A 21,007-nucleotide genomic window follows, 5' to 3' on the forward strand; every position below is an offset into this window, starting at 1 on the left:
CAAGATGGGCTGGGTGGGAATCGAACCAGGGTCTCCGGAGTGTGAGACGGAGACGCTACCACTGAGCCACGAGTACGATGCTTAAATGCGGTACAAAAGCGCCTCTAGTGAATGCGGTGTTGCCTTAGAAACGAGCTGTTTCTAAGGCTCAGGCGTGCGTCGCTTGCTCAGGCGCACATTTCGTTGCCGCGCCGAACGCTGCGTTGCTCGACGCTCACCGCGTCCAATGCGGGGCGCGTGGTCGCTGCGCCGTAGCCCATTGTCTTACACCCCTTGGCGGGTCGACGGGAGCGCTGTCGCGTTCCACTCTTGAAGGCGAAGCAGAGTAACGCATGAGTTGTTTCTTCGTCTAGCCGAACCAAATATAGCCAAGCAACAGCAGTTCACCAGGCTAAACAGTCGTTCAACAACTAAAATAAAGGCTAGTATGCTTCGCATCCTGGGCTTAACCTTAGCTAAGCCACAGCCATTTTTTCCCTATACCGCCGCTAATTAATGCACGTATGAGTTAACCTCCACATACAAATCACTCGTGGCGTGTCCCTTCACTCCGAATTAAGTCTGTGCTGTAAACTTACGTACGTACGTGTACAGTGCTATACATCGCGGCTAGTAGCGTCGCAATCCCGTGTTTCTCTAGGTTTAACGCCCGTTCAATACCTATGTAGAATCCAACAATCGGTTTGCTCTGGCGCAGTTAGAAGACGATCGTCGTCGTGGTCTTTGCACACCACAAACGCGCCACGCACACACACACACACAACTAGATTGCGCAAAACGCGCTGTTCCACGTTGCATCGCTTCGTTCGTGGTCGTGCTGTTTGCGCGAACGAACGCGTCATACACGCAACTCGATTGCTGTTTGCGCACGCTAAAACGCGATGTTCCATCTTCGTTCGTGGTCGTGCTATTTGCGCATACACATTCGTCACACGCGCAACTAAATTGCTCTTTGCACACACCAAGCGCGTCACACACACACAACTTCAATTGCCGTAAAACGCGCCGTTCCACCTTATATCGCTTCGTTCGTGGTCGTGCTGCTCGCGTGCACGCACAATGAACCGCCTACTCTGCTACTCCGGCGAGTTGACACAAACAATACTACCACTGATACATGCTGATACTACCACATACTATCTGCGCTATGGGTATATTTCTATGGGCCCCGCGCGAGCGAGCGCATGGGGACTAGGGCGTTTCAGGAGCTAGGTGCGTTTTTTACACGACACCTAGGGACCTACGCTCCCCTAGGGCGAAAAGTTACCTAGATATATAGTTCCCGTTGGTGCCGCGGGGGCGGCGCTGCAGTCGACCGGCTGCACAGGCGAGCGAATGTAAATGCGCCACCCGGCACAGCGTCACCGTCAAGCGAAGCAGCAAGGCAGTCGACCGGCGCAGCGTCAACGTCAAGTGATGCGGTCCCGCCAGCGTCAGAGTTCCAGAAACTCTTCCAGCGGCTTGACCGGCTGTTCACCGCGTCAACAAATATTCTGGCAGTGAGGCACGAATTCACCAGTCGACGGCAGTTCGAGGGAGAAGGATTCCTGGAATTTGTGACCGCATTGAAGGAGAAGGCGGTACAGTGCAACTTCGGCACAACCTACAATGAGCGAATGTCAGCGTTCGCGAAAAGTTATTAGCTCATGGCGAAACCCTGTACCTGGACAAAGCAGAAGAAATTGGACGCTCTTTAGAAGCCTTGCATCGAGCGAACCGCGCGTTCGGCTCCGAAAATGTACGAAGAATTGAGGCATTTCAACTTGGCATTCTGTCGACGAGCCAAGATGACAGACTTCTTCCGGGAAGCTGCCAAGATAGCCGACTTAGTCCGGCAGGCCATGAAGATGGCCGACTTCTTCCGAGAAGCCGCCAAGATGACCGACTTCTTCCGAGAGGCCGCCAAGATGACCGACTTCTTCCGAGAGGCCGCCAAGGGGGCCGACTTCTTCCGAGAGGCCGCCAAGAGGGCCGACTTCTTCCGAGAGGCCGCCAAGAGGGCCGACTTCTTCCGAGAGGCCGCCAAGAGGGCCGACTTCTTCCGAGAGGCCGCCAAGAGGGCCGACATTTCGCACATGGCTCCTCCAGGAACCGTGGTGCATGCGATCGGTGTGGCAGCAGGAACCATATCGCGTCTTACAGGAATTGTCCAGCAAGAAATCGGCAATGCAACGCCTGCCACACGTTGGGCCAGTTCGCTTCAGTATGTCGAAAGACCCAAACAGCGGTGCAACACGTCTCTTCCGCAGAGACGCTGTCTTCGTCAACTTCCGCAGGGCAGCCATCCGCGTCTGTCTTGACGGTAAGCGCTTTTGAAACTAAAAAAGATTTGGAAGTTCCGGTCGTAGTTAACGGCGTCTCCATGCGACTGCTGGTGGATACGAGAGCGTCTGTGTCATTCATGACGGCCTAAGATTTTAGAAATCACTTTGGTCGACAGCACAGGCTGTCACAAACAACAGTGGACTTGAGAAATTTCTCCAAGCAACGCATCGACATTCAAGGCCTGTTTCAAGCCACTGTCCAGTTTTTCCAAAGGTCATGCTCCGTCACGTTCCAGGTAACAACTACAGGAACATCACTGCTGGGTTTAGACGCCATCCAACACTTAGGCGTACAGATTGACGGTATGTCGCTGACATGTCGTCTACCATCGCTTTCTCCAGTACAGAGCCCCACAGGTTTTGATCACCACTTCAGTGACGAGTTGGGTCTCGTCAACAACTTTGTGCACCGAATTCATCGGCAGCAAGATGCAAAACCAGTATCTTCAAAGTTGCGCCGACTACCTCTGGCTCTCCGTGACCAGGGCACAAATGAATTGCGACGTCTCAAGGACTGCGACGTCATCGAGCGTGTCGAGGCTACTGAGTGGGTGTCTCCACTCATGGTGGTGCGCAAGAAGGATGGAACCATGCGGCTCTGTGTAGATCTACGGGAACAGGACAGTCTTGTGCCTCAAGTTCAAGAAAGGGTCTTGCAAAAACAGTGGCAGACTAAACAGTACGTAGACAAACGTAGAGGTGCTCAGGCAACTCGTGTCAAGGTGGGAGACACCGTCAGAATTAGATTTAACAGGAAAGGATTTTTAAGTACAGTAAACCTCGTACAGTTAAAGCCCAGATAGGACCATCTATTTTTGTACTCAGTGATGGGAAGACGTGGCATGTGTCTAAGTTAACCCTAGTGATGAAGGATCCAGCAGGTAGTACATTGTCTACAAGTGATAGAGACTTTTTGTACTCATATTCAAATCTGGATAGTCATTCCGATGACCCGTCTGTAGTGACAGCGTCTTCCTCATAGTTATAAGCATCAGCTAAGTAGTTCGTCTGACTGTATCACTTCCGAGTCTGCACAGTCAGCAGTCGTCTCTGATTCCGTAGGGGAATCGGTAGCCTCCCAGGACTTGTTGGGACGTCGAGAGGAGCTTCCTGGGCAACCCTCTCCAGCTTTGAGCAACAACCACATTCAAGTGTCCAACCAGGGGGAGGGAAATAGTAGTGGGACGACTGGGTCTTTAAAGTCGACCGATACGCGTCGCAACCCCCAAAGTTCTTCTGAGGTACACACGCGTCTTCATCGTGACAGAAAACGGCCTCCGTGGCTTGATGATTTTGTTTTCTGAGTGTAGAGCGTATTGCCATCTCAGGTAATTCACATGTTTCATTAACACAGGTATAAAATGTTTTCCTTCTTGCGGTGCAGTGAGTCTTGTGCCATGTTCCTTGTCAGATTTTGTTTTGACTGACTGCCTGTGTTTTGGTGCCCAAGACTGGTGCGCGTGTATGTGAACTTGGGCGGGGACGGACTGAATTTGTTGTGGACTTAAGTGCATGCCTTGTGTGCATCTGGTACGCGCGTGTGTGAACATGGGGGCAACGAACTGAATTTGTCTTTGGACTTAAGTGCGCGTCTTGTGTGCGCGTTTCACTGTATGCTTACCTTGTTTCTAGGGGGGGGGATGATGTAGTATAGTGTCGCCCCCTGCCAGATCTCCGTGTTATCATGCATTTATGTTTAGTTGTAGTCCAGCTAGATGGCGCACCCCCATTCTGTCATGTGACGAGCTTGGACCAATCAGGAGGTGTCATCTGGCGTGTGAAGTCCTTTTTAGTAATAAACGGCCGCGAGTCGGCTCAGTCTTCATTCCGGTTTTCATCAGGAGCAGTTAGCTCAGAGTCTCCTTCACTGCGTCGGCGCTCTCCGCGCGTTCGCTGGGCGCGGGTCCCCACTTGCCTGCCACTGCCGACACAACACTCTACATTTGTTTTGATGTTGATTTCCTTTCTAGGGCTTTACACTTGTTAAATTGTCATTAGAGAGTTTTAGCATAGGGGCCCCAATAGTTTGGGCCCCAAAGAGCTTTGTAGGTGTTAGGTTTGGGGCACACAGGAGTGAAGAGTTTTAGAATAGGGCTCTGCGTTTGTGGATCACATCTTGCGCTGACAGCTTCACTACGGCGTCAAGGAAAAGCTATTAGAAATAATTGAATAAAATATACCATATGCCATTTTATGATAGGAATAGTAATTTTGACTTGCGTGTATTTGCATTTAATTACAATTTAGAGGTCGTTCTGTAAGCAACAAACAGTTAGTTGCGCTTAGTTTTGAGTAACCAACTTTCCGTGACTTCACCAGCTAAGCTAAGCTGTGTTAGGCCTACGAGCCATAAAATCCACAATCGATTTCGGAATCAGCGGTGTCTAATGAATGAATCTTCATAACACATGCTAGTTGAGAGAAAGCGATAACCACAGTCACTTCTCCTAGCTTGCGAACTTCACGCGTTACCGCGAATCGAAACCAGTTTGGTGCTAGATTAGAGCCGTCGCTTCGATGGCTGCCGCCATGTTTGCTGATGCAAAGCTGTTGGGGCTGCTATTTGGGCTCCCGCTAAATCAGTGAGCGAACAATGTTTAACTGCGCAAACAAACGAACCACAAAGACAGCATGGAAGTATTTGATTAGGTTGTTCAGAAAAATGTTGTGCATCCTTGTCTTTGCTTCCGTCAGCAGTGAGATAAATTCCACATCAGGAGATTAGAATGAAATCAAAATGGAATAGCCTTATGTTATAGCACCCCTCTTGTGTTTGCCATTTTGAGCTTACCCGCCTATATGTAACTGCATGCCATACTTACTGCAAAATTCGGGTCACTGAGTAGTGCCAGTCCTTAAATACTAAAGTGGAAATATGTCTGGTAGATCTTGTAGCTTAATAAAAGCGTAATGCTTCTTTACGTGCTGTACACTGTGAGCACACATGCACTGTGAATGTGAAAATGCACTGTGAGCAGACACATATTGCTCCATTAAAGCCATACAGTCAAACCTCAATATTGATACATGCATATTACGTATTTCTTCTGGCTGATGCAGCCGGGTGCCCCGACAAAGACAAACACTCTCTGGCACTTGAGCTATCGGCTGAACTGGCCAGTGGTGCAGCTACCCCTTGTAAATATAGCTTGTAAAAAGTCTCCAGTCTCAATCCTTCATTCGCTTAATGTTTTGGTGGAGGGTGCCGTTCCCTATTCTCGCCACGGAGCTATGCAGCAGCCGCACCGTCCTGCTGTCTGCAATGGCTCCCGGTGACGACACCTTGTCTCCTTCTACTCCTGCAACCCCAACAACAACGTACATTACCATTGCCTATCCCCACAATCCTAGCATATTTTCCGGCCAAGATAATGTCGACGTTGAGGACAGGTTCACCCTGTATGAGCGTGTTAGCCAAGACAATCGCTCGGACCCTACCATTATGCTAGTGAATGTCCTATTCTACTTGAACGGAACTCCTCGTGTCTGGTTCTGGACACACGAGGACGAGATCTCTAGCTGGGATGCTTTCAAGGGGAAGCTCACCAACCTGTTTGGAAATCCCACCTCTCGGCAGTTGGCTGCTAGAAAAGCGCTTGCTACCCCGATTTCAGTCTTCTACTGAATCATATGTCTTGTACATACGAGACGTGCTCGCTCTTTGCCGGAAAGTGGACGATAAAATGGCCGAGGTTGACAAAGTCGGCCACGTACTTAAGGGGATCACGGACGACGCGTTCAACTTGTTGATCTTTAGCAGTGTGTCCACCATCGACATCATTGTCAAGGAATGCCACCGCTTTGAGCTCGCCAAAAGCTGCCGTGTCATTCCACAGTTCTCCCGGCTCCCTAACATGGCTGCGATGTCATCTTGCATAGACCTTGCCGCTTCACCACCCTTAAATGAGTGCGTTACTCGTATTGTTCGCCGCGAGCTCGTGGCTACAAGTCCTGCACCGTTCCATCCACGCCTACTTGACCCCACCATTGACCAACCAGCCCCAGCGATCTCTCTCATTCAGGCAGTTGTGCAGCAAGAATTTGCCAACCTCCGTTTTCCTGTTGCCTGCTCCGCCTCCCGACCTGACGCCCGACTTGTGCAGACACCTACGCCTCACAGCGATCGGTATTCCCCTCCCAGATACCACAACCCTACCGAGTGGAGAACTCCGGACGACAAGCCCATTTGCTTCCATTGCCTCCGCACTGGCCATGCCGCTCACCACTGCCGCACCTCCTGGACATCACGGTATTCGAGCTTCTTTTCCCCGTCTCCACACCCATATGCCAACACGTGCCGTTACTTGCCTCGCCGTATGCCTCCTACTTCAGGCGTATCCATCAATGACAGTCGTCATACTCGTTCGTTGTCACCTCAGCGCTGTCGGTCCCTGTTGCCCCAGCCATGCTGCTATTCATCGCTGGCCAATTATGGACCCTCCCGGATGGAAAACTAGACCATGCAGCTCCTGGGGGTAGTGCTGCATTATGTTCATCATGCAGAAATCCTCCATTGACACTCCCAACGAACCAGAACTTACTTGATGTTCAAGTCTATGGTGTCCCTTTGACAGCGTTAATAGATACTGGAGCTCAGGTGTCCATAATAAGTTGTAACCTCCGTCGTTGGCTGAGGAAGGTTGTCACGCCTCCTACTAATCGAGCCGTACGCGTGGCCAATGGTAGCACTGTTTGCGTCACTGGAATGTGTACTTCCCGTTTCAGTATCGCCGACCGCCATGTTCCTGTTCTTTTTACAGTGCTGAGACCAATTGTCCCCATGACCTAATACTACTCAGACTCGACTTTCTTATGGCGCATTCAGCTTTGACTGCTCTGCCGGTACCCTTTGCCTCGAACTTCCTCTGCTTGCGCATATTCGTGCTGAACTGCCGAAGAACTTTAGTACGACCGCCTTCGTGCGCCTGCCGCCTAAAGCCTTGACTTTCGTCGATTTGCTATCATCGTTTCCTTTGCCCGATGGTGATTACGTTGCCACACCTGCTCCTGATGTCCTTTTAATGCGCAATATCACTATGCCTCACTCCGTCATCACCGTCGCCGATAACCGGACACACCTCCCCATCCTCAATTTTGGCCTGACAAAGGAAGTTCTACCGTAAGGCATATCGGTTGCAACGCTGCGTGCTATAGCAGATGACCACGTCACGTTTTCAGTTGACGTCTGCTCAGGTTCTTCACCATGTCCACAGGATGCTATTTGCCATGATGCAACATTTCGTCCCATGATTGCTGCGGACGTATTGCCTGAACAAGCAGCAGCTCAGTGCCGTCTTTTGGTTTCCTACCGCGACATCTTCGACCTCAACAATCGCCAATTGGGCCAGACTTCAATTGTTAAGCATCACATAAGTACTGGTGATGCCAGTCCTATTCATCGCTGGCCATATCAAGTTTCTGCTTCAGAGTGTAAGGTTATTCAAGATGAAGTGAACAAGAGGCTTGCCAAAGGTATTGTTGAACCTTCATCGAGCCCTTGTGCATCGCCCGTGGTACTTGTGAAAAAGAAAGACGGCACATGGCTTTTCTGCATGGATTATCGTCATCTAAACCGCATTACCAAGAAAGACGTCTACCCCTCCTCTCGCATTTACGACGCCCTCAGTGGTCTCCACCATGCCAAATACTTTTCATCAATAGACCTTCGGTCTGGTTATTGGCAAATTTATGTGTATGAAAAGGACCAAGAGAAGACTGCGTTCGTCACCCCTGATGGCCTATATCAATTTAAAGTTATGCCATTAGGTCTATGCAACGCCCAAATGGTCAACATTCCTCTGCTACCTAGACGACGTTCTCGTATTTTCACCTACATTTGAGACACACCTTGAGTGCTTATCAGCTTTTCTTCAAGTCTTCCGCGAGGCTGGGCTGCAACTAAATTCATCGAAGTGTCACTTCAGTCGTCGGCAGATTACAGTGCTGGGCCACCTCATAGACGCTTCTGGTATTCAACCAGACCCGGAGAAAATTTGTGCTGTCACGTCTTTTCCTGTACCTCAGTTTGTCAAAGACGTCCAAAGTTTTGTAGGACTCTGCTCCTACTTCTGACGCTTTGTTAAAAAAGACTTCCCAGCGATTACCAGACCACTTACTGATCCTCTGAAGAAGGACGTGCTGCTTACGTGGTTCCCCGCTCAAACTGCCATGTTTGCCCACCTCACCAACATTCTCACCACGCCACCTATACTGGCCCACTTTGGCCCATCCTCTCCTACAGAGGTAAGTACCGATGCCAGTGGTCACAATATCGGATCCGTCTCAGCCCTGCGCCAACATGGTCAAGATCGTGTTATCGCCTACGCTAGCAGCCTCCTCACTGCAGCGGAGCGCAACTATTCGATTACAGATCGTGAATGCCTGGCTTTCGTCTGGGCAGTTTCCAAATTCCACCCGTACTTGTATGGTACGCACTTCTCTGTAATCACGGACCACCACGCGCTCTGCTGTCTTCCCTCACTCAAGGATCCTACCGGCTGGCTTGGCCGCTGGGCTCTGCGGCTGCAAGAATATTCCTATGCAGTAGTGTACAAGTCGGTCCGATTACATCAAGATGGAGACTTTATCACGCTATCCAGTGAATTAACTACCCACCGACCCTGACCCCAATGCCGACGCTTGTGTTTTCTCCGTTTCTCAGCTGCTACATGTTGCCGACGAGCAACACCGTGATGCCGCCTTGCGCGGCATCATATATGGCTTGGAATCTTCGTCTTGTGATTCATCCCTTCACCTGTTTGGTCTCCAGGATGGTGTATTATATCGCCACAATGTATGTCCCGACGGTCCTGCCCTACTCCTCGTCATTCCTAAGCAGCGTCAGCTGTTCTCCTAGAACTTCACGATTTACCAACGGCAGGTCACCTTGTTGTCTGCTGCACCTACAACCGTATTCACCGATGCTTCTTTTGGCCAGGCCTTGCCTGCTCTGTCTGGAAAGACATTGCGGCATGTGAGAAATGCCAGCGCCAAAAAACACCATCGACGCTCCCTGCCAGGTGCCTTCAACCGCTCAACATACCTTCAGAGCCATTCTTTTGTGTTGGCTTGAACCTACTTGGCCCTTTCCCTCTCTCCACGTTTGGCAACAAGTGGGTCACTGTGGAAACAGATTATGCCACGCGCTACACCTTCACCAGAGCACTTCCAGCGAGCTGTGCCACAGATGTCGCCGATTTTTTTTTACACAACATGATTCTGCAGCACGGCGCTCCACACCAATTGCTCACTGACCGTGGTTGGGCATTTCTTTCTAAAGCCATCACCGACATCCTGCAGTCCTGCTCAACCAAGCACAAGCTGACTATGTCTTGCCATCCACAGACTAATGGTTTCATGGAGCGTCTGAATCATACCCTAACAGACATGCTTCAAGGTATGTCTCGTCCGACCATACTGATTGGGACCTTGCCCTGCCTATGTCACACTGGCATATAATTCTTCACGTCCCGACACTGCCGGTTATTCCCCGTTCTTTCTGTTGTTCGGCCGAGAACCTACATTGCCACTGGACGCATCCCTCCCATTCGCTGCAGCAGAGACCAGCGAGTATGCATTTGACGCCATCACCAGGCCAGCCCAAGCATGCAAAATTGCCCGTGCTCGCGTCCTGACCTCGCAAGAGAAGCAACGGCGTTTGTACGACCGCCAACACGGAGATGTCCACTTTTCGCCTGGATCTCTGGTACTCCTGTGGTCCCAGACTCGTCACGTTGGCTTGTCAGAAAAACTCCTGTCTCGGTACACAGGCCCATATCGAGTGCTGTGTGCCGTGACTCCAGTTACGTACGAAATCGCCCAATCAGTACCAGTGCCGCATCTGCCCCGAATTCCACTGATGTGCATGTCGCACGCCTCAAACCATATTACTGTCGTGTTATCACCTATATTTAGATGCCCCGGGATGGTGCTTCCACTGCCAGGGATAATGATACATGCATATTGCGTGTTTCTTGTGGCCGATGCACGCGGGCCCCCCAATGAAGACGACAAACGCTCTCTTGCTCTCGAGCTGTTGGCTGAACTGGCCAGCACTGCGGCTACGCCTTGTAAATATACCATGTAAATAGTCTTCAGTCTCAATTCTTCATTCACGCAGCAATATCATCAGCTATAACAAAGTACAGTTGGCATTACTGTTGTGTGGAGTAAAGGAAAGGTGGCCTCCGGGGCTCTCCGGAGGGAGTCAGTGCTAGCTGATGGGCATGTTTGGTCCCAGCAACTACCATTAGACATCGCTGGCTGGCACCTGAGCACCCCAGAGGCTGCTGTTCCCGCGCTCTACTCAAGAGTGATGGCGACTGTACATCTAAAAAGTTTCTCGCCAGTATAGTCATCATCAGCCTATTTTTATTTTATATAGTATTTACTGGGCAGGACAAAGGTCTCTCCCAGCAATCTACAATTACCCCTGTTTTGTGCTAGTCAATTCCAACTTCACCTGCATATCTTCTATTTTCTAAAAGCACCCCACTCAATTTTCTGCCATCCTTGACTGCGCTTCCCTTCCCGTGGTATCCTTCCTGTAACTTTATAGACCGCCCCACACGTCACATAGCATGCTGGTCTCCATCCTTTCCCCTTAATGGCAACAAAAATTTCAGCTGTTTCCTCTTTCTCTCTAGTCTACATCACTCTGTTACTGTCCCTTAACATTATGCCTAAATTTTTTGTTACTTTGTTTGTTATGCAGTCCTTAAGCGTCATTCTTAACCTTTGAGTTTCTGCCCTACGTGTTAGTGTTGGCAGAATGCAATTATTATACCTTTCTTTCCAAGGGTAGTGGTAAGCTGCCGGTCAAGACTTGGTAATGCCTGCTACATGTGCTCGATCCCCCCAATTTTTTATTCTTGAGTAAATTTTTGTGTCGCGATCAGGATCACCTGTGAGTAATCGGCCTAAATAAATGTACTCTTGTTCAGATTCTGGCTGCTGATCGACAATCACCAAATAGTACTAATCTCAGTTTAATAATTGGCTCAGAAATGCCCCATGATGGCACCATGGCAATCTTCTATGGCTTAAGATGTTCTGTTCCCATCCAGAAAATGAAAGGCTTTTCCTATCGTTATGGCAGGCGGCTTCTGGTAGATGTTCAGCCTTTGGACAAACAAAAGCACAGACGGGACATTGCATGATTCAATGTCACCAATCTACACGTAACCCAGAGTAAAAAATATGTGTATATATTATGGGAAGAACCAAGTGTCAAATGATGCACCTGGTTATGGAAGCTAGAAACATAGCACCTTCTGGTGACACATGCATTAGCAAACGCTCAATATTATATTCAATTAGAAGTTTACATATCTTCGCACGCATTAAACAAAATACCTTGTAATGACCAATGTGGCCTTAAAGGGGTCTGATGGTTGTTTTTGGTGTTTTGTTTTACTACCCCACAATGTACATGTGCCCCATGACTTTTTGGAGTTGGTATAACTATGGCGGGCAAAACTGAAAATACATGTGCTGTTGGAAGTTAATGCTGTGCTTTGTCTTGTGTGTGTCCACGTCACTATGCCTGCAGCACAAGAAATTAGAAAACGACACTACACCTGCTATGTAGCACAGCACAAGATTTCAACTTGACAACCTGTTAGGCCACTGGTCTCGATGCTTTCTTAGGCCCAGGTCCCTGACCAAAGCTGTACGAGCAGGGGTGGTCACCAAACGTCTATTGCCAACACATGTATCTGCACAACCTGTATCTGCATGAATATGTTGCTGACTGTTTTCCAACTCCATCATTGTGGCCCACTGTGCTAGGGTGAGCTTGGGAGACAAGGACAGAGGGAGGCAGACACATGCTTTTTAGCAAATGACGTTTATTGGAAGTTCCACGCGTTCATTATCGTACAGCCACGGGATGCGCCCTGTCTATTTTGCTGCTGAGTTAGGTTGGCTGAATTAGGGTGCATCACATGGCTGCATGAAGATCTATATATGAACATGTGAAATTTTCAATCAACTTTCAGTTGCCGAAGTGTCAGCCTCACTGAGACACAGTATGAGTTACCAACTCTCCCCAAAAGCGGCACTCCTAATGTTTCCCAATGTTTCTGCCAATCGTCGGCCAGTTTCAACTTGTGATACGCACGGTCATATTCCCCGAGTACATGCGAGAGTGGAATGTGAGCTTGTGCCCATTACGGCCCCAGATGCTGCGAGCACACCATGGAGGTGATGCGGGCCTCCCGGGAGCTGCTGGTGACGGTGGTGGAGGTCCTGCTGCACGACCCGCTCTCCTCATGGACCTTGAGCCCCGAACGTGTAGCAGCATTGCAGACTGACGGTGACACCCTCCCTCCTCAGCGCCCATCCCCAGAGTTGCCCTACATGCAGGGTGAGGAAATAGGAAGATGTGTGCCATGCTATGATGATGCATAAGAAGCAGCATATGAAAAAATGTGCCTAGGGTGCATCTAAAAGAAGACTTGAGCAATTCTTTTTAGCTCTCAACTCATTTACTACAACAGCAGGATTCTCACCATCTTCTTCTTGGTTTCTCTGCTTGCTCTGCTGAATTCGGCTTGGCTGCTGCAGGCTACTTATGCACTGAATGCAAGTACCAGCTGGAGCTTCTCACAGGGTGTTCTAACAATACGTGGAGGCAAGCACTGCACATTCCTTCTGTATGGTGGGAACCGTCATCACACTTCGATGGTGCACGAGATGACAGAAAACCATCTTCGGCATTACTTTCTACCCAGCGCCTTGGCACATCCTCTATAGCACCATGTGTGAGGCAGGTCATATGCACCTCTTTTGTGCCACTGTTATCACAAGCATGACAAAAAATTTATTTATCTCGGCATACTATCAATCAGTTGCAGGCATTTTTACAGTAGTAGTCTAAAAAACAGGGCATTTAGTATAAGGACTTACATGATACGGTCCATAGATGAAAAACAAAAGATGCGCCCAAATATACGTCACTTTGCCAGGTGTTCCAAATGTCATGCACCAAGTTTAAAAATAATGGAAGCTGTCTATATGGATAAAATCAATTTCACATCATTATCAATCAATCAATCAATCAATCAATCAATCAATCAATCATTTATTTCAATATCAAAGACACTTAGTGGGTACAGACAAAAGGCCTTCTATCAGGCCTGACGAGGTCTGCACCCCTGAGTACTGGCAGACAAGGTGCATAACAAATACATCATGCCAACAGAAATAAACCGAACAGTGTACAGAAGTCAGGTGTATATTTGTATGGTCTTAAAGCAGCTGCTATTGTCATAAATACTAGTAAAAAAAGCATAATAACAAATCATTGTGTCAAAAAGAAATTATAAAATAAAAACAAAATACGCTTGAACACATGATAAGTTCACATGAGTACATGAAATACTGCATGAGATTACACATTAGGTTGCGAAAGCAAAAAATGCTGAAAAATAGAACACAGCAAAGCAAATGAGACAATTAGGTGTGGCATTGTATTATTAAGCAGTGCAGGTATCTGGTATTTCAACATCTGAGTGCCGTACTTTGTACGGGTTCTAGGCACCTTCCAAAGTTCATGCATTTTCAATATACGGACATGCTCAAGTCAGCATAGTCCGGAAAGATATCTATAGTGGCTCCACAGCCACCGTAGTCCTCCATAAAGAAAGCAACAAAATCCCAATAAAGAAAGGCGTCAGCAGGGAGGTATGATCTCTCCAATGCTATTCACAGAATGACAGAAAGCTGAGCTAGTTGGTAAGGATTCATTATGCAAAAAGGTGAGGTGTGCAAACAGTACACAAGAGAAGAGAAGTAGACAACACAAACGCCGACTATCAACTGAAGGGAGCACTGTGGCAAAAAAAAAAGAAAGAAGACACAAAACTCATCTGCGCAAGCTCTGGAATGGTATCACCACGTGTTAGTCGGATACATGTGCCGGTCTATGTGAGAGATAGCTGTTAAGGCACTTAATCTCTTCCTTAATTGTGTAATGTAATCGAAGGCTGACTCACGCACGCACTTGCACCATTATAGATATGCCATGCCTCTACCATATGACGCGTATCTTCATTCTTGTGCCTGTACAGTATATTGCATTCATCTAACTCTGGCGTGCAGTTACGATCTCGGCAATGTAGGGAAAGATTAGAAGGCGATCCACCAGTTAACGACCTTTTATGTTCCATTAGCCTCTGAACATAAAAGGTCGCTAACTGGTGGATTGCCTTCTATTCTTTCCCTGCATTGCCGAGATTGTAACTGCATGCCAGAGTTAGATGAATGCGCTATATTGTACAGGCACAAGAATGAAGATACATGTCTTATGTATCTTATGTATGTAGGCATGGCATATCTCTAATGGCGGAAGTGCATGCGTGAGTCAGCCTTAGATTACTTTACATAAGGAAGAAATTAAGTGCCTTAATAGCTATCTTTCACGTAGACCAGCACATGGACCCGACTGACACATGGTGATACCATTCCACAGCTTGCGCAGATGAGCTTTATGTCTTCTTTCCTCTTTTCGTCATGGTGCTCCCTTCAGTTGATAGTCGGCGTCCGTGTTGTCTACTTCTCTTCTCTTGTGTCCTGTCTGCACACCTGGCATTTTTGCTATTCACAGCGTGTTTACAGGAGGTATTCAAAGACCTGGATTTGGAAGAATTGGAGATAAGAGTTAATGGAGAATTCCTTAGTAACTTGCGATTTGCTGATGATATTGCCTTGCATAGTACCTCAGGAGACCAACTGCAATGCATGCTCACTGACCTGGACAGGCAAATTGGAAGGGTGGGCCTAAAAATTATTCTGCAGAAAACTAAAGTAATGTTTAACAATCTCGGAAGAGAACAGCAGTTTACGATAGGTAGTGAGGCACTGGAAGTAGTAAGGGAATACATCTACTTAGGGCAGGTAGTGACCGCAGATCCGGATCATAAGACTGAAATAATCAGAAGAATAAGAATGGGCTGGGGTGCATTTGGCAGGCATTCTCAGATCATAAACAGCAGGTTGCCACTATCCCTCAAGAGGAAAGTGTATAACCAGCTGTGTCTTACCAGTACTCACGTACGGGGCAGAAACCTGGAGGCTTACGAAACGGGTTCTACTTAAATTGAGGACGACGCAACGAGCTATGGAAAGAAGAATGATGGGTGTAACGTTAAGGGATAAGAAAACAGCAGATTGGGTGACGGAACAAACGCGAGTTAATGACATCTTAGTTTAAATCAAGAAAAAGAAATGGGCATATGGGCAGGACATGTAATGAGGAGGGAGGTAACCGATGGTCATTAAGGGTTACGGACTGGATTCCAAGGGAAGGGAAGCGTAGCATGGGGCAGCAGAAAGTTAGGTGGGCAGATGAGATTAAGAAGTTTGCAGGGATAACATGGCCACAATTAGTAGATGACCGGGGTAGTTGGAGAAGTATGGGAGAGGCCTTTGCTCTACAGTGGGCGTAACCAGGCTGATGATGATGATGATGATGATGATGATGATGATGATGATGATGATGATGATGATGATGATGATAAGGAGGAGGGAATGGAAGAAACTGGTACATAAGAAGCCGATCAATGAGTTCGCGGTAAGAGGGAAAATAGAGGAATTTTGGATCAAGCTATAGAACAGATATTTGGCTCTAACTCGGGAAGAGGACCTTAGTGTTGAAGCAATAAATGCAATCTTATGGGCATCATTAAGGAGTGTGCAATAGGAGTCGGTGGTAACTTCGTTAGGCAGGATACCAACAAGCTATCGCAGGAGACGAACGATCTGATCAAGAAACGCCAATGTATGAAAGCTTCTAACCCTACAGCTAGAAAAGAATTGGCGGAACTTTCCAAGCTAATCAGCAAGCATAAGACAGCTGACATAAGGAAGTATAATACGGATAGAATTGAACATGCTCTCAGGGACGTAGGAAGCCTAAAAGCAGTGAAGAAGAAACTAGGAATAGGCAAGAATCAGATGCATGCGTTAAGAGACAAAGCCGGTAATATCATTACTAATATGGATGAGATAGTTCAAGTGGCTGAGGAGTTCTATAGGGATTTATAGAGTACCAGTGGCACCCACGAGGATAATGGAAGAGGGAATAGTCTAGAGGAATTTGACATCCCGCAAGTAATGCCAGAAGAAGTAAAGAAAGCCTTAGAAGCTATGCAATGGGGGGAAGCCTAAAAGCAGTGAAGAAGAAACTAGGAATAGGCAAGAATCAGATGCATGCGTTAAGAGACAAAGCCGGTAATATCATTACTAATATGGATGAGATAGTTCAAGTGGCTGAGGAGTTCTATAGGGATTTATAGAGTACCAGTGGCACCCACGAGGATAATGGAAGAGGGAATAGTCTAGAGGAATTTGACATCCCGCAAGTAATGCCAGAAGAAGTAAAGAAAGCCTTAGAAGCTATGCAATGGGGGGAAGGCAGCTGGGGAGGATCAGGTAACAGCAGATTTCTTGAAGGATGGTGGGCAGATTGTTCTAGAAAAACTGGCCACCCTGCATATGCAATGTCTCATGACCTCGAGCGTACCAGAATCTTGGAATAATGTCAACATAATCTTAATCCATAAGAAAGGTGACGCCAAAGACTTAAAAAATTATAGACCGATCAGCTTACTGTCCATTGCCTACAATGTATTTACTAAGGTAATCTCAAAGAGAATCAGGAACACCTTATGCTTCTGCCAACCAAAGGACCAGGCAGGATTTCGTAAAGGCTACTCAAGAATAGACCATAATCGCACTATCAATCAGGTGATAGATAAATGTGCAGAACATAACCAACCCTCATATATAGCTTTCATTGATTACGAGAAAGTGTTTGATACAGTCAAAACCTCAGCAGTCATGCATGCATTACAAAATCAGGGTGTAGACGAGCCGTATCTAAAAATACTGAAAGATATCTATAGCAGCTCCACAGCCACCATAGTCCTCCATAAAGAAAGCAACAAAATCCCAATAAAGAAAGGCATCAGGCAGGGAGATACGATCTCTACAATGCTATTCACAGCGTGTTTACAGGAGGTATTCAGAGACCTGGATTGGAAAGAATTGGGGATAAGAGTTAATGGAGAATACCCTAGTAACTTTCGAATTGCTGATGATATTGCCTTGCATATTAACTCAGGGGACCAATTGCAATGCATGCTCACTGACCTGGACAGGCAAAGTAGAAGGGTGGGTCTAAAAATTAATCTGCAGAAAATTAAAGTGATGTTTAACAGTCTCAGAACAGCAGTCTACGATAGGTAGTGAGGCGCTGGAAGTGGTAAGGGAATACATTTACTTAGGACAGATAGTGACTGCGGATCCGGATCATGAGACTTAAATAATCAGTGGAATAAAAATGGGCTGGGGTGTGTTTGGCAGGCATTATTCTTGTTATTTATTTACTTTATTACCCATGTTGCCTTAATAGGCATTATGGTGGGTTAGGGTATATTATACATAAAATTATATTTTATACAGAAAAAAAGATAAAGAAATACATACAGTGTCAGTCACACAACTAATAAAAATAACCACTAATCACAATCAGTCACAAGATACACATGTCATTGGAGCAAACTTAAACGCGGTTATGCTAACATAGAAAAGAAAACATCATTAGACATAACAGAGGCAATGTTTGACGGCAATTGGTTCCATTCGCGGATTGTTCTAGGAAAGAAAGAGAATCGAAATAAATCAGTCTTGCATGCGATTTCCCATACCTTGAACATATGATCAACTCGGTCTGAGACATAGTGAGGTGCAAGCAAGTATTTTGTATTTTCAATCCCGACACGACCATGGTAAACAGCATCAAATAATTTCAATCACAGCTTACGTTAACGATTTTCTAAATGCTCCCAATTCAGTGTTTCTTTTATACTTTCCGCCCAAATAGTCCTGCGGTAATTGACTGACACAAACTGGGCTGCCAATTGAATTTTGAATCCTTTCCAATTTATCATTGTCTCGCTTTGCTGGAGGGTCCCAGAATCTGCAGGCATATTCAAGAAATGGTCTAACATTGGTTTTTTACAATAATTCTTTAGTAGGTACAGGAAAAGTTCTGGCATTCCGACACAAATCCCCTAACACTTTCCCAGCTTTGGCTGCAACGTAATCAATGTGTCTCTGCCACCTTAGCGAAGATGTAAAATAAACACCTAGGTATTTGTAATCTGATACTTGTTTTAAAGGTATGCTGTTCAGATTATAACTGCTCATGAGGGGATACTACTTTCTGGTAAATGTCATGTACACAAATTTTTTTTTTCATTTAACTTCATATGCCACTTTACACACCACTCGTTGATTTTGTCTAGATCTTGTTGGAGAACAGCCACATCATCAACGCATTTTACTTCCCTGTATAGCACACAATCATCGGCGAATAAATGCATCTGAGACTGGATACCATCAGTTATATCATTTATGTACAATAGAAACAACAGTGGACCCAACACAGATCCTTGAGGTACACCGGACGTGACACTCGCAATCTGAGATTAAGCCCTGTTAACAATGACAAACTACTTTCGTTATGCGAGATATGATCTTATCCAAGAAATAACCTGCGGATGTATATTATAAGCTCCAAGTTTTTCAATTAAGGAAGCATGGGACACAGTTTCAAATGCCTTTTGGAAGTCCAAGAAAGCACAGTCTACTGAGAGACAACGATCGAGGGATTCTGCTATGTCGTGTGTAAATTCCGTTATTTGTGGAACACAGGAAAGGGCTTTCCAACACCCGTGTTGAGCTGGATTGAACAGACAATGTTCATTAATATGCACTACAACCGTAGTACACAAAATATGCTCTAAAATCTTGCAAGAAACACATGTCAAGGATACTGGCCAGTAATTCGCTACTTCACTGCATGCGCCTGACTTATAGATCGGCACAACACTCCCAACTTTCTACTCGTCCAGAAGACAGGACTGTTCTAGAGATTTGTCATAAATTATCTTTAAATATGGCACAACTGATATTGCACAGAGCTGGTGAAGTCTGTTTGGCAAGCCGTCAGGGCCACAGACCTTTGACGCATTTAATTCCAACAACAACACCTCAATACCACATGCAGAAAAGTTAATGTTATCCATCTCGCCTATTTCACTTCGAGGATCCTGTGTCTTCCCGTCAGTTCTGACCACTGAGGTGAAGACAGAGCTGAAGTATTGATTAAAATTTTCGGCCTTGGCAATGTCATCATGTACCGTGTTACTGCCAACGACCAACGACGGAACAGCTACCTTGTCCTTACCATTTCTTTTAACATGCTTCCAAAATTCCTTGGGATTTTGTTTTAATCTAAAGTGCATAGAACCGGAATAACAATCCTTAGCATTATGAGTAGCAAATTTCACTTCACGTGTTATATCCTGCAATTTTCTTTTATTCTCTTCTTTAGGTACCTCTCTAAAATTGCTATAGCATCTCTGCCTTTTCTGTGTTAGTCTGTACAACAGTTTTGTAAACCAGGGTTTACTTTTAGCATGCCTTGGGTTAACACCCAGGAAGGAACAAGCTGATGCTTTAGTTTCACCATTTTTTGTTTAAATAATGACGACAGATGAGCCACACTTTCAGTTTCAGCTTGTGTTTCAAAAACTGTTCCATAGGAATCTAAGGCCCCGTTAATCTCAGCCACATTAGCCTTCTCAAAGTTGAAAACCCGCCTATTAGGACCAGTTACTGTTTTTACAGCATCTCGCACACCACAGCGCTGTGATCGCTTATACCAGGTACAACAACACTGGAGAAAACTAGTTCAGGTTGATTTGTCGGAATTAAATCTAAAATATTTTCTCCACATGTTGGTTCCAACACCATTTGGTGAAGCACAAGAAGGTTGATTAAGTTTTTCATTTCTTGACTACAGCTATCCGCTATATGACAATATTAGGCTGTTGGTGTCAGTCAAGGGAAGGCAAGTTAAAGTCACCACCGATTAATAACCTGTCTGTCTGCAGCATTTCAAGTACTTTCGTAAGCTGTAACAGAGCACTCACTGGGGAGCCCGGTAGCCGGTAAAAACTGCCCACAAGCAACACTTTGTTATTAGGTAGTATCAGCCTGCAGAACACCGCCTCACAAGCGCCTACGTCAACGTTGACCATGCTTGATGAAAGACTGCTATCTACTAAAATGAACATGCCTCCATCGTGATAATTTCTGTCCTTTCTATAGGCGGTCCTTTCTATAGACATTGTCAGCAATGTCGTCATCCAACCACGACTCAGTCTCCCCAAGATAACAGTTGGCTTGACTGTTTCAATGAAAGAATTCAAATCAACTACCTTATTTTTAATACTTCTGCAATTGACCAGAAGAAAGCGAAGCCCTGCGTCGTTTACATGGAATGGTCAAGTCAGCGGTACTACTTGTTTCACGCCATCGTCATACATATACTTCTGCACATTCGTGAACAGAGTATCATATCGAAGGCTCTCTTTGTCACCTTCTTCCTTTCGGGACTTGGCGTACTCCCATAAAAATATTCATTTCATCCTTACTGTTTTGGAAGAGTCCTCCGAAACGCTGATGTTACTTCCTTTAAGCCTTTTAGCGTTGCTCAGAATCTGTTGCTTTTCTTTAAACAGAGTGAAATTAGCAATAAAAGGACGGCATTTTCCTGGCTGAAACCTTTTAAGTCTATGAGCCCGTTCGATAGAAACAGACGGTATTCCCAG

The 21,007-nt window shown here is 46.4% G+C and overlaps 1 protein-coding gene across 3 annotated transcripts in view; it reads left to right on the forward strand.

The window, feature by feature from the left end:
• tefu (Serine/threonine-protein kinase tefu) overlaps nucleotides 1–21,007 on the forward strand; it is a 471,138-nt gene that overhangs the window by 410,681 nt on the left and 39,450 nt on the right. For 2 of the 3 annotated variants that reach the window (XM_075694675.1, XM_075694676.1), the window contains one exon: nucleotides 12,506–12,690. In XM_075694675.1, coding sequence (XP_075550790.1) covers nucleotides 12,506–12,690 — 185 coding nt within the window. Of the gene's footprint in view, nucleotides 1–12,505; nucleotides 12,691–21,007 lie in introns of those variants that run through there. The other variant, XM_075694677.1, reaches the window with a different exon arrangement.

This window comes from Dermacentor variabilis, chromosome 6 (genome assembly GCF_050947875.1).
Source record: "Dermacentor variabilis isolate Ectoservices chromosome 6, ASM5094787v1, whole genome shotgun sequence".
In the NCBI taxonomy this organism is placed as follows: domain Eukaryota; kingdom Metazoa; phylum Arthropoda; class Arachnida; order Ixodida; family Ixodidae; genus Dermacentor; species Dermacentor variabilis.